Source organism: Corvus hawaiiensis, chromosome 9 (genome assembly GCF_020740725.1).
Source record: "Corvus hawaiiensis isolate bCorHaw1 chromosome 9, bCorHaw1.pri.cur, whole genome shotgun sequence".
NCBI classification, from domain to species: domain Eukaryota; kingdom Metazoa; phylum Chordata; class Aves; order Passeriformes; family Corvidae; genus Corvus; species Corvus hawaiiensis.
This window is the reverse complement of record NC_063221.1, coordinates 17,633,159-17,646,874: the sequence shown is the minus strand read 5'-3', so window position 1 is coordinate 17,646,874 and position 13,716 is coordinate 17,633,159. Positions and strand designations below refer to the sequence as shown.

The 13,716-nt window shown below is 40.6% G+C and overlaps 1 protein-coding gene across 2 annotated transcripts in view; it reads left to right on the top strand.

The window, feature by feature from the left end:
* Nucleotides 1–626: 626 nt before the first annotated feature.
* Nucleotides 627–13,716, top strand: part of PKN2 (protein kinase N2) — a 55,431-nt gene continuing 42,341 nt past the window's right edge. Inside the window, exon 1 of one of the 2 annotated variants that reach the window (XM_048312866.1) lies at nucleotides 627–938. In XM_048312866.1, the coding sequence (XP_048168823.1) occupies nucleotides 891–938 (48 nt within the window). In that variant the 5' untranslated portion in view covers nucleotides 627–890. Of the gene's footprint in view, nucleotides 939–3,970; nucleotides 4,056–13,716 lie in introns of those variants that run through there. The other variant, XM_048312867.1, reaches the window with a different exon arrangement.

Genomic DNA, 13,716 nt, shown 5'->3' with positions numbered 1-13,716 from the left:
CCTGAGCTACCTGCCTTCGCTAACCAACAGAGAGCTTCACCTGTCTCCTGGGCCCGGGAGAGCCGAGCCCCTGCAGCCCTCAACACCAGGAACATGCCACACGCCCCCCAAACCCCGCCACCACAGGAGAAAACGACAGGATTCCCAGCGCTGCAGCCTAAGGGAGGGGGAAGAACCACCAGCGGAGTGTGCAGGGAAGGAGGTGGAGAGGCCGCCGCGGAGCTGAGGGGAGTGAGGGGCTGAGGGGAGTGAGGGGCTGAGGGGAGTGAGGGGCTGAGGGGAGTGAGGGGCTGTGGGGAGTGAGGGGCTGTGGGGGCTGAGCAGCCTCGCGCCCGCCTTCCCGCGCTCGGCGCCTCGCGCCGCTCTGCCCGCGCGGGGGAGGTGGGGCCGAGCGGGCGCGCGCCGGCGGCCGCCTCCGAAGGAGCGCACTCTTCCTCCCCGCACAGTCACGTGCTCCCGGAGCCGCAAAGCAGCGACGCCTTTGCGACAGGGTGACAGCCAAATGGTGCGACATCGGCGGCGGCCGCAGGCGCAGCAGCGGCCCGAGCGCTGCCAGGGCCGAGCGCCGCGCCCGGGCGGGGAGCGCACCGCGGGCACCGCACGGCGGGGAGCGCACCGCGCCGCTCCGCACCGCGGGGAACGCGCCGCTCCGTACCGCACCGCGGGGAACGCGCCGCACCGCGCCCCACAGCCCACCGCGACCCCCATGAGAGTAGAAGGGGCAGCGGCGGCCCCCCCGCACACGCCCGCCCGCCTGCGTTAGCACGGAGCGCTCCCCCCGCCCCCGATGCGCCCTTAGTCCCGGACCCGGGCCCGCCTCCCTCGCTCCCCTCCCCGCCGGCGGCGGCGGCAGCAGCAGCGCCCAGGTGCGGACTTCAAACCCCGGCGCAATGGCGTCCAACGCGGCCGAGAGGGAGATCCTCTTCACCGAGCTGCAGGTAACCGGCGAGGGGCACCGCCCCAGACCCGCTCCCCTCCCTCCCTGGCGGGGAGGACGGAGGAGTCGCCGCGCCCCGCCGCCCCCTGCCCGCCGCACGGCGCGGGACGCCCACCCGGGCTAGGGGGCCGGCGGAAGCCCGTGCCCACCCCAGGCCTCTTCCCGCTGCTCTCCCCCGGGAGCGGAGGCGCCGCCGCCCGGTCACAGCCCCACCCCGCCGCCGGCCGCGACCCGCTTTTGTCTGCGCTCGGCTCCCTCCTTCCCCCGCCGAGCGGCCGCGTCCCTCCGGCGGGGCCTGCCCGGGGCCGCGCCCCCCGCCCCGGCCTCGGCCCCACCGCCCCGGGATCGCCCTCCGCCCGCCCTAAGGCTGCCCGCGCCCGGAGCCGCTACGGGGGCCGGAGCTCTTGCCCTCCCCCGCCGCCCGGGGCACGGCGCTCGTCCGGGCCCGGCCCGAAGGGCTCCCGGTGGCCACCCCACGCCCCCGTCAGGGTCAGGCAAAGAGCCTCTCTCTCCCCTGGACATGGCACCGCGCAGGAGCCGGAGCAGCTTCCTTCTTGTAGGCCTTGAACGCCGAGCTTGGGAAGAGGAAAAAATGGTGCGATCAACGTTATTTGTCACACGGCAAGGGTTCTTGTCACTACAAAAAAACAATCCCAAAAGACCCCGCAACACTGTTAAAGGTTGAAAGCTCAAGGGTTAGAGGTTTCCATCCCTGTAATCTGACCGGTTTTGGGTGCCTGTGCAACTGCTACTTTTCTGCTTGTCAGCTGCAAGGTTAGATGCAATTCCGGAGCTTCACTTTTTGTGCTCTTGTCTTTAAATGTCAGCACAACCTGCTACCTCTTCGGCTTCCTTGTTCTGAGGAAAGCTTGCTTTTCTTTTCTTTCTGTTTTTTTTTTTAATATACATCACTAAATCCATGCAAGCTGTTACGTTTACCCACACAGAAAATGTGTCTCTGAATTTATTAGTTGGACAATGAACCCAAGTAAGAAGTCCATAAATGGAAAGTATTGAATTTAATGCTCAAATAAAAATTAGAAAAGCATGTTTAAAAAAACAAATTTTATTTCCTAAATGCTGTTAAGTTCTCCTGTAATTTTGACTGTTAGAGGTGTGCTCACTTGAATAGCAAAGGAAGGGAAGGCACAACAGATGTAGGAGTATACTTAATATTGTAGCACGTGAGATGGCTGAAGGCTAAGAATCCATCAGAAATGCTGAACTTTAATCAGTGGCTCGTAAGTGCCTAGGAAGAATCACTATGTTAATATAAACTTGATACGATGACATATAAGCTGGTAAACCTGTTTGAAGTGGTGAGCTGTGTGAATAACTATAGTAGTGTTTCAAGTAAGCTAAGTGGAAGCAACATTTCTGTAAAAGTACCCAAACTGGGGTTCCAATTACTTTAAACAGAAATGAGTGGAGATTTTTGTTTTGGGAGATGGGAAGGGTTGGTTTTGGTTTTGTTTTGTTACTTTTTTTCTTGAAAGGTAAGACTGACAGTGATACTAATTTTAAAAAAATAAATAACCCAAAAAAAACAAGCCACCAACAAACCTAGGGTGGATTCGATTCTTTGGTTGCACTGTCTCTTCCATTATATATGGTAACTTTTGTATCAATAAATAGTTTCTTGCACAAGACAGAAAAGTTAAAAAGTTAACGTGGAGAATCCCAGTGGGGTTTAAGCTTTGTGAACTGCTAACTTTTAGGTATTTTTAAGAGGAACTTTCATATCAGAAAGAACTGCTGTAAAGATGGTGTTTTGTTTGCAGTGCTGTGTATTAGCAGTGAAAGGCAAAGGCATCAATATAGTTTTGCTTGGGAATACCTCAAAACAAATTGCTCTTCATACACCTGTGCATTAAAGTTGGTTTAGTGGTATGGTCAGAAAGTAAAGGGAACTGCAGTGAAGTGTGAGATACGCCATTTCACTCACATTTCTTCAGGAGGGAACTTCCTCAATCATAAGAACTCTAACTTGAAAAGTGCTTATATGTGAAATGGACTTTTGCTTGCATATTGCAATCCTGCACAGAAAGATGAGGAAGTTGTAGAATTCGTGGCTGCAGTAAAGGTTTAAAGGGTCAAGTACATGGGTTGATCTAGATCACGGGTCATGTGTGGTTTAGATGTTTTGTTAATACATGTGAAAACTTACTGAAAACAAGCTAAACCCAGTGTAAATGCCAAGCTTGTTCCTGACATGGACTCTAAAGTGAGTATCAGTCAGCGATCAATACAACACATTGCTTTGTGCTGTGTTACGTGCTGTGTGCACCTGGTTATGACAGGCCTGTGTACTCCAGCATGCTGTAAGAAAACTCTTAGGCTGGGATGAAGTTGATAAAAGTGGATCAGTAGTTACCAATCAACTGAATGCTCCTGACAGAAAGATTGGCAGACCGTCACACCTACTGACTAACAGGATGTGAAGTGGATTCGGAGAAAATATGAAGAAGAAAAAAGCAAAATAACTGCTTGCTAATAAGAAAGTGGCAAAACATAGATGTGGTACATGTTCTTGTTTCAAAGGCTTAATTAAACAGGCCTTAAGTAGGCTCTAGATCTCACTTCTCACAATGAAAGTTTTGCATTTTAAGTAAGTGATGCCATATCTCATAGAGCAATTTCTTATAAGCCTCTGCTAGCAAATATCCACTTGATATTTCTGTCCTGCTTTTTCTACAAAATATTGTATCCATTCTTCTGTATTTTATTTTACTTTGAACATTTTACAGACTGTTAGTGGGATGTGGAAAGTATATCTTGCTATTTAGCAAGTTTTGAGCTAAGTTTGTTCAAGGTGAAAAATGCAACACTTATTCCTCAGTACTTAGCAAATGCAAAATACAAAGTAAACTTGGCAGTAAGCAAATCCTCTCTTTAGTTTGTTCTGGTAGCTTCACCAGCAAAATTGCCTGAGATTACTAAAGATTGAAAGATTACATAAAGCCAGATTACCCTTTTTTACCTCCTTTTATCTCCAGTACAGGTTCTTTAGTAGGAGGAGGAATGAGCTTGGGTAAGAACCAGTATTGCTGATTGCCTTCCCTTCCAAAATTCTGCTGTCCTTCTCTGGGCTTGCATCCCTTAAAACTTTGTACACCAGGTAAACTAGCCTCTCCTCTCTAGTGCTTGCTCTCAGGTTAATTGCACAGTCTTTAACTCTTTGCTTCCTGGTGGAAGTGGCAATTCTGTTTCTTCATAAGACTAAACTCTAACATATGGTGCTGTAGGTTATTAAATAAGGTATCCATGAAATAAAATATTGTAAGTTTTTTATTGAAAAAAGTTTGGTTTGTGTTTTTTCAAACCATTATTAAAAAGAAAATGGTCTTTTGTTAAGTGTGTGTGCTTTCTTAGCAGTAATGGTAGATATCAGAGTAGTAAGTTGGTATGGCTGGGTTAACAGAAATTATTGCTAAGTGTATTTAAATGAAACTATTGTGTATCCACAGTGATTACACTTTTGTCCTTCTAGGTGTTCACTACCGCTTCTTTTTTAGACAGTACTAAACTTGGGGCTTTTATTGTTAATGTTACAGGATTTATATTACAAAAATTTTTGCTTCACTCAAAGTTGTGTTTTGCAAAGCAATACTTGCTTAATATCAGGGGAAAAGAGTATATTACTTGGGTTTATTTGCTTAAATGAAATTGTTTGGTCAAGATCGAGAACTTGGTCTATGCCCCAAAAAGAATAAGCACGTAACAAACCCTCAGTTACTTCAAATGGAAATATTAAAGGCTCTACCTACTTAACTTTTCAAACTCAACCATAATACATACTTTTAATATTACAGAACGTTGTAAAAAATGTCTTTATACTGGTCAGCATAAAGGGATTTTTTAATGAATATCTTGTTTTAACGCCCTGGTCACCTAATTTCCTACAGTGCTGTACTTAGAGATCTTAAAGCATAAATTTCCTGACAGAATCGTGTTTAAAGGCCACAGTAAATTTTTTTTTTAAATAGTGATGAACAGTACCACAACTGAAATATATGTAAATTATGATTATATGATGGCACATCCAGTATAGTTTGTGGTTTGTTTTATTTTTCCATTTCATATCTAGGACAATAATATTTGTAAAATTAATGTGACTGAACAATGCTTAGTATTTTGTTAGTCTGCATGATACAAATTGGACAGTTGAGTCTGAGGTTATACTATTATGTTTTGTATATAAATGTGTATAAAACTGGGCACTTGTACTTACTAAACTACTAGCTGGAATTCTGAAGACCTGTATTTCATTCCTGGCTTCTCTGCTCTCAGCTAGGTGACATTAGGCAGATGACTTTGCTTACTCATGTCTCAGTTTTCTCATCTTTAGAATAGAGGTAACAATGCCAGCTTTTTTGGAGTTGGAAAGTACTGGGTATATATTATTAGCTGTGGTCAAGTGCCTAAGGACACTGTAAAAAGGTACAAGTAACCTAATTAATCTGTTTTGAAGAGGCATTGTAATTGGGCTGAACACTCAGCAGTAAGACTGCCTTCAAATAATATTCAGCTACGACAGATTAGCTTGAAATAATTTTGAATGACTCTTGTTTCTTCAGGAGGAGAGAATGTTTCATTCAGGTGAAAATATCCTGAACTAGTCAACTGCAGTTTAAAAATGAAAATGTGTGTACAGCTGCTTGGGACTTCTTAGTTCCCTGCAAATGCTTTCAGAACTGGTGGATTTAGAGAAGCACTTCAGGCTTTTTTCCATTTGTGGATGTATATTATTCTTTAAACAGTCCTCTATTCAAATCTTGTATTAGCAAAATATGCATCCTGTTCTCAGTGGAACATAAACAGTCCTTAAAATACCTTTTGATAGGTGCACGGGTGGAGTTCTTGGTTTTGTTTTGTGTTGGGTTTTTTTCCATTTTTTGAATTCTGTCAGTCTGCCTAGTAACATGGGAACTTGTATATGATGTAGACTTGTATACATTTGACTGAATTACCTTTATCAGAGCAGCTGTCTTTTTAGGACCCAGATCTGTTATTTTAACTCAAGATAAATTATTAGTGATGGCTAGTAGAAAAGTATTTAGTTACATGTGTAATAGCTCTTCTGGAACAGTTTTATACATTATGAAGGTCATTCATTACAATGTAACCTAAAATCTGCAGTAGAATAACTAGATAAATGTGTCCTTTACATTGGGAAAGAGTGGTTTAAGGATTTAGTGTTGGAATTAAGAATTTCTTCGTCAGTCCTGAATTAGAGACTAAGACCTCTACTTAGATTCAGAGTAACAGTCTTATATGTGTTTTATGTGTGTTATGTGCAGTGGAGGGCTCAGTCTGCTTTCTTTTTGTTTTTTTTTTGCTTTTGTTAGAAATCACTTGCACAACTGGTATGAATTGGTTGATGGTAGGCTTTTTGTTTGTTTTGGTTTTTTGCTGCATGGGTCCACTAAGTGAATGGGTTCAGGAGCAAGCTGAGCTGAAGCATCTCTCACGAGACTGCACGGTGTAGCATGGGCAAAGCATTTGTAAGGTACTTTCAAGCTTTAATTATTAATGCTTGGTCTGCAGTTCCTGGCACAAGCAAAAGAGCATCTTTGCTAGTGTTTGGTGTGGGTGCAGGAGGTTCTTTTTAAAGAAATGAGATTTATGTAGTAGAATCAAACCCATGGCTTCTGTTACTTTGAGATAAGATTCAGAAGTACTGTATTGAAACAGAAACTAATAGTGCCATTAGCTAACAAAATGCTTTAGGCCTGTCCTTACAAGTTACAGTAGATCTGATATGTTTGTTTATTTGAACTGCAGCAATACAATTATGTCACAGTGACACAAATCGACACCATTTTTGTTACTGCCGTTTTATAGCTGACCGGTTACCGGTTTGACACCCCACCAGTGAATTGAACTACTTGCATGGCAGTCTGGGAGTACATCCTCTGGAACAAAGTACTGTTCTCTGGGTTTTTTCATAATTTTGTGGGATGATTTTCCAAACTTTCGGGAATTCTGTCACTGTATGTCAAACAAAGAAGTTTTGTGGCATCCATCAGCTTTACTGTTGCAAATTCTGGTAGCTGGTGAGGATGATATGGCCGAGGTTCTGTGATGAGGAGACACTCACATGAACAGGATACTAGTGTGCATTTGTAGGCTTATGTTCAGCTAAATGGACCAGCTTTGCTGGGAATTGTGCTGCTGTTGTACTCTAGTTAATAGAAGAGGCTGAAAGGAAGCTATATGAGCTAGTGCATTTAACTTCTTGGGTAGGGTAAGTTGAGAGGGTTCATGTGATTAGTTACTCTGGCTCAGTTGTGGGACTGCCAGCTGTGTAGTGGTGAGCTGATTGTTTTTTAAGAGCAGGCCACGCCTTACATTTTTCTTGATGTCGGGTATAGATACAGTTTCCTATACTCTGTATCAACATTATGCCCACTGTGGCTGTACTTCCTGTTTACTGCTGCTGCGGTGTACAGAGCACTTCTGGAGTAGATGCACAGAGATGGCAAGACTGTGCTCTCATTAGTGGAGTTTGTTGCTTCCACTGGGCAGCCAGGAAAAAATAGGAATATTAGCAGAAGTGTGTTTTCCTAGGCCAAGTATATCTATACTAAAAGCCTTTGTTATTTTACTGTAGATACATTGCTAGCTATCAGATAGGTAACAAATAAGAAATGATGACTGGGAAGGGCTGGGCTGTGAAAGTTTAATATACGCAGCATTTACCTGTTCTTTTTTTGTGCCATAAAAAAAGACCCAGGGACAGCTTGCTCTGGCCCAACGTACAAATCAGGATTGGTAAAAACCTTAATGGGGACATGACTAAATTAGCTACCTTTTTCTACCTCCAATTCCCATGCATTCCTTTAAGCCTTGTTTTCCTCACTGGAGATGTATTGGTTTTTAAATGACAGAGAATTTCTGACTTCTTCTCTAAATAAGTGCAGATCAGAGAGCTTGAATCAAAAGCCTCTAATATCTGGTTCCTGCCTGTGGTGTTATGTATGGGAGTCTGGTGCTTAAGCAAACTTTTTTTTCTCTTCAGGGTTTTCAGACATTTGTTAACTTGCAACATGGTAGTAGGGTTCATAGATTTTAAGTTTCCGTTAAACCCAAGAGCATGTTGGCCTGAAAATGAAAGTAGCAGAATCACTTCCGTTTCTATTGAGAAGAACCAGGGAGACAGCTTTCCACTAACTTTCCACACTTGTTATTAGGATGTAACAAAATACAATAGGCAGCAGATCTATAGCCAGGAGAAGGCATAATTGAATCTGCAATACCAAGGTACTAATAGATTATATTCAAGTTCTGAGATAAATCACAGGAATATTGTGGGGCTCTGTGTTACTGTGATGGAAACACTTGCAAGCAGATCGGGTCAGAAAGGAGAACTTTTCTTGTGGATAAATACAACAATAATAGTTTTCTGAGCCTTAAACCCAGAGAATATTGCTCAACTCTTGGAATGTGAGGGCTGATACACCTTTTATTTATTTTTTTTTTCTTTAGCTCTTAATACTCAAAGTACTTGAACATCACTACCACATACATTTTCTCTAATGAAATTTAAAAAGTAAATACATGTACATGAATTTCATAAATATATATGCAATATCCTATGTACTCATATTTGTTAGACTATTAAAATAAATAGGTTATTAAAATTAACAAGAAGTAACAGTAAGTTTAATTGTTATTTACCTGAAATAGTACTTGTAAGTAATTGCAGTACATTGGTGTTCTGAAATTATTCTTCTATTCAGCTGCATGGATGTATATTTATTTTTATAAATAAACTTCATGTAACTTTTGAGGAGAAATTGAGAGTTGATGATTAAAACATCAGAAAAAATGTCCTTTTTTTTTTTTTTGAAGTCTCAAACACAAACTGTGTAATTAAACAGGTAACAGTAATATGGTTTAGTATATCACTGCTGCTATAGTTGGCCTATGAATTTAAGAACTTTAACATACGTATTTTTGAAAACTGTCAAAATTATATTCAGTTTGATTTTCTTTGTTACAATAAGATGTAAGGCAGGTCTGTGACATAAATTTAGGATGGAAGAGTTCTAGTTGGTTCATTGATGACGTCATGTGCTGGAACTGGAAGCTTTGCCCATACAGACTTGAGTCTGTTGCTCAAAGAAAGTGTCAGACTTTGTCAGCTGGTATCACTGCTGAAAGAGAGTATGTTCCATATTGTGTTGCTTTACATTTGCACAGGCAGCTATATGGTGAACAGATTTTGTTGTTTTGTTTTAGTGAGTTTTTTTCACCCCTACGTTAGTTTTCAGTCAGATGAGGTTCACAATTGCAGTTCACTGTGTGGCCATAAAAAGATTTGTACTAGTATATATGAGTGAATGGTCTGGGGCAGGAACAAACTATTAGGGGAGGTCAGAACTGCTGGTTCTTTAGGGTGCTTTTTTTTGCCTGCCGTGGTGGTTCATGCAATGAAATGTTTATCAGATTACAGATTCACCGCTAAGGACTGTGAAGAGTCTGATTCTGCTGCTGGTGTATAGGCAGACAATGAACAGTCCAAGCACAGTCTGTGGCAATTCTTCTCTAGCTTTGCATTCCACAGAAAGTCTCACAGTATGCATGTGACGGCGAAAACCTGTTTGTCTGAGAAAGCATTAAAAATAGAATTGGTTTGGACATCATGCATGGATGGAAGATGTAGTTACATTTAGTTTGATGTTGAAGGCTGAGAACAGTGTTAAGGTTTTGTAGCAGTACATGAGGTCAGTGTAGGGATATAACCCCAACTTCATTAGCTAACTTTCAGAAGTGGTAAGCCTTTGCTGTTAAACCTCTTATGCACTCAATGCAAGAAGTAGTTTTGAAAAATCTTGAGTCTTTTTGTTATTTCTCTAACTGAAATGGAAGAAAAAGTGAATATACAATTGAAATGGATGGGGTTGAATTTTGGAGTGAAGGCAAAGTACTGTGCAAATAATACTATAAACGTACTGTCCATAAAGATAATGAAGAGACTGAGGTATTATATACAGCTTGGTATGAATATATTTGTCAGTCAATGAGTAGCTCAATGACTGTGAAATATTTGAATATTCAGTAGGGAAAAAAACCCCTGACAACGATGAGTTGAATGTTTGCAATAAGAAAATATCTCTGAATGGTCACATGAGCATCAATTAAAGCACTACTTAGAGGACTTTGAACTACTGTTTACAAGACTGATGCTATGTTTCAGAGGTCTAGCCAAATTTGGGGGAGAAAAGGCCAAAAAATATGGTGCAGAACAAGTTTGAGGTAACAAAATGTTTTCAAAGTTCTTATGTTGAATTAATTACAGAATTATCAATTCCTTCTCATTCTCCTTGTACTTACTGACAAACCTGAGCATATTATTTTAAATTTGTGTTGTTGAGGTGAAATATTATGTTTATTTTAAACAAGGAGATTGTTTTTGGTGATTCCAGGTGTTCCAAAGCTGTCTGGTAACAGGCTTATTTCTGTAATGTAAGCTAGAAACTTTATGCCAGTCCTTAGATAAATGGAAGAAACTTGCTTGGCTCTGTTTCTACCTTTCTTATTTCTCTTCTGCAGGAAGAGGAACATAACCCCTTCCTTTTATGAGAGATTTTAGGACTTGCCCTATTTACATCACTGAGGTTGCTAGATATGAGATGGAAATTTCTTTTTCATCATTGTGATACATGTTATCACTTGGATTTTTGAGTAACATAAGCCCAAAAGCATCCAAAGTTATTGCTGAGAATTTAGAAGGAATGCAAATTGACTGTGTGGCCTGTTGCTTTTTACAAGCACAATATGTAAAACTATCCACTGCTTTTCAATTTCATATGTTTATTTATATGGGAAGACACTGCAAAAGCAATTAAGTGGAATGTCTTTTAAGAGGATGTTTCCTTTATAGATAGATCTCCATATGACATGGCAAAATTCTTTCCTAATACTCAAATTTTGTAAGCTAAAATTATAAGATAAATGATGACAAAGAAGTGTCAGCTTTTCTGAAAAATATTATTAACCTCTAAAGTTGTAAGTGTGTATGCTGCCTGCAACCCATGCAGACCATGCAGGGAATTACATGGTCATGATCGGATGGGGAGAGCCAATACAGTAAACCAGATTCTAGCAAAAGATTATAGAAGACAAAGTCAAAGTTTCAAATACTTGTACTGAAAAATACACAAATAAGCATACAGATCTACAGAACATTTTAAAATCAGCAAGGCCTTTTTGTAGACATATTCTAAACTTAGTGGCAGCAGTAGGAAAGTAAAAGTAGTGTAAATTGTACATGCCTGACTACTCATGTAGCATTCTTGAACTGCTGCCCATTTGGGACTCTGCAATCTCCTTTAATGGAAGCATGTTTTCTTCAATATTTGAGTTTGTTTGTAGCTTATTTATAAGCTCATATGAAGCCGTTGTTTTAGGCTGAGAATGCCTGGATGCCAAAAGTTACGATCTGCAAATTATATCTATAACTAGAGGTCCTCAGAAAGTTTATTTAAATTTTGTTACTGAAACTTAACTCATTATTTAGGGAATTTTCTTCAAGTAGTTATGATTTGTGTCTTTGGTTTCTCCTCTCCTGAAGAGATGGGAACATGACATTTTGAAATTTCAAACAGATAGTGCTTCAATATTAGAACAAAATAATTTCTTTCAGAAGGTTTTTTAATTTACTCTACTTCTTTATTCATGCAAGTTAATGTGAGTCAAACTAAGTATTCTTCTGTTGGGCAAAGATTTTAGTTTTAACTATTCATTTTTATCAAGCTGGTTCAAATATGATTCCTCAGCATGCAAGCAGGCCACTTCACAAAGTAACATCTCAATGTGACTTTCTTCCTTTTCATTTTGTATGTGCATTTTTCAAATAAAATACTTACGTATGGCAAAGTACGTGGCATTCATCAGCAGTTAATTTTTGTTTTGGGGGCAAACTCCTTTCTTGAATTCTGCCTTTAGTTGTAGCATACTACATAATGCAGAAACAATTTACAATTGTTAATTTAATTGCTTTAGAAATTGGTCTTCATCTGTATTAGATGCCATACAAGAGAGCAAGAGAATATATTCTCAAGTTTTAATTAAACTAATTCTAACAGATTTTTTTAAAAAATCCCTAGCATTTTCTTAAGTGCAGGAGGAAAAAGAATGATGGCCTGCTGTAGAGGGGTATCCAGTATAATCATCTATTTTTCAGGTTAGCAGCCAGCACTAATTTGAAGTGTTTCTTTTTGATGGGAGTAACTCAGTGACACTGTCAGGGCAGCAGTTTCTGTGCACATGGAAATTGATTTCTTTAGCTCCAGTGGCATTCTTGAACCAGGTGACCTTGGGTATGAAAGAAAAGCGAGGGAGATCCAAGTTCTGCTAATGGTCTCCCATTTTTGTAATTTTTTTTTTCTTTCAACAATAGATTATACTATTTTATGAGCTCAAAAGTAGCATTTCCTTGCTTATGCATTTGCCTCCCTTCCCATCTGTTGCATCTACTTTAATTAGTTCACTGTCAATTAAGGGTTTATACAGTACTTCAAGTAAACAGATTTTTAAAACTTAACTGCAGATACCCGTATTCTGAATTGATTCACATACATTTTCTGAACTATGGAGATGAATTATTTTCTTCTTCATTTCTATCTGGCATGTCGTTTTTTCTGAAAATTCTTCCACTAATTTTTGTCTTGCACTTTGCCAACAATGTACATTGAAAATGTCAGATGTTTCTAATTACTTTTATTAATTTTTCCACTGTTATAAAATAATCTGTCTACTGTCCTGAAATATATATGTTTCTTTATTGCAATGAATATACTTGAAGCTTAGTACATAATGAAGTCCAACTACTGGGAATTCCTGCAAGCCTGAGATACAAAAGCAGTGAGCATTTTAGAGGCATATACTGGGAGTGAACAGAGCTGCCTCTTTCCTCACTCAGGGTTAGCAAAAGGAAGGGCTGGCTGTGGTTCTGGCATCTTCAGCAAATGGGGAGAACCTGTGCCTAGGCAGAAGCATTGGCTGTACCCCATAATGTTTATAATAATGCTAGTTCATTGTGTCCTGGCTGGGTAAAACTGTGCGAAGGGCATGAAAAAGAAACCAGTAATGCTCAGAGAGGTCAGAGATGTTTAGAGTTGAGGGGATGGTAGCCTGAGCTAAATATAGTAGTTTAGCTTAGTTTGGAAAACAGTGTAGACAGATTGGGACCGTACTTTATTTCTGTAGTTTAATTTCTTTTTTTATTATAGAGACTGATTTCTATTTTTCTCCTGTGACTCTTGACATCTTTAATAGAATATTAGAGAGAGCATCAAAAAACCACACCCCACTCACTCACAATCACCCCCTTGCAAATACAGTTAGGAAATAGCCACAACCCCATAATATTTAAATTTCAGAATATGCAGGTCTCTTTCATCAAGTTGGAGTCATCTTCCTGCTGGTATTTTTCTGTCAAAAGTTAATTTGTGTATTTTTGTCTCCTAAAGGTGACATGCTTTAGATTAGACAGGTCATTGTAGAGGAATACATTGTAGATACTCTTGGGAATGCAGCAGGTTAAACTTCAACCAACCATAAATAGCTTCTGACTGCAGTACTTTCTTTCCTTAGCTTAGGGCACTTCTTCATGAAGGTTCTGCTGAATGTCATATCTAGTAGTTCTTAGTTATTAATAAAAGAGAATATTGTACATTTGCTTAACGTATTTTTCATGCTACAGTTTCTAGTAGTACCTGTAGGTTTTTCTCAGGCTGCTAACTGAAATGCTCCTGAACTAGAACGAAGTG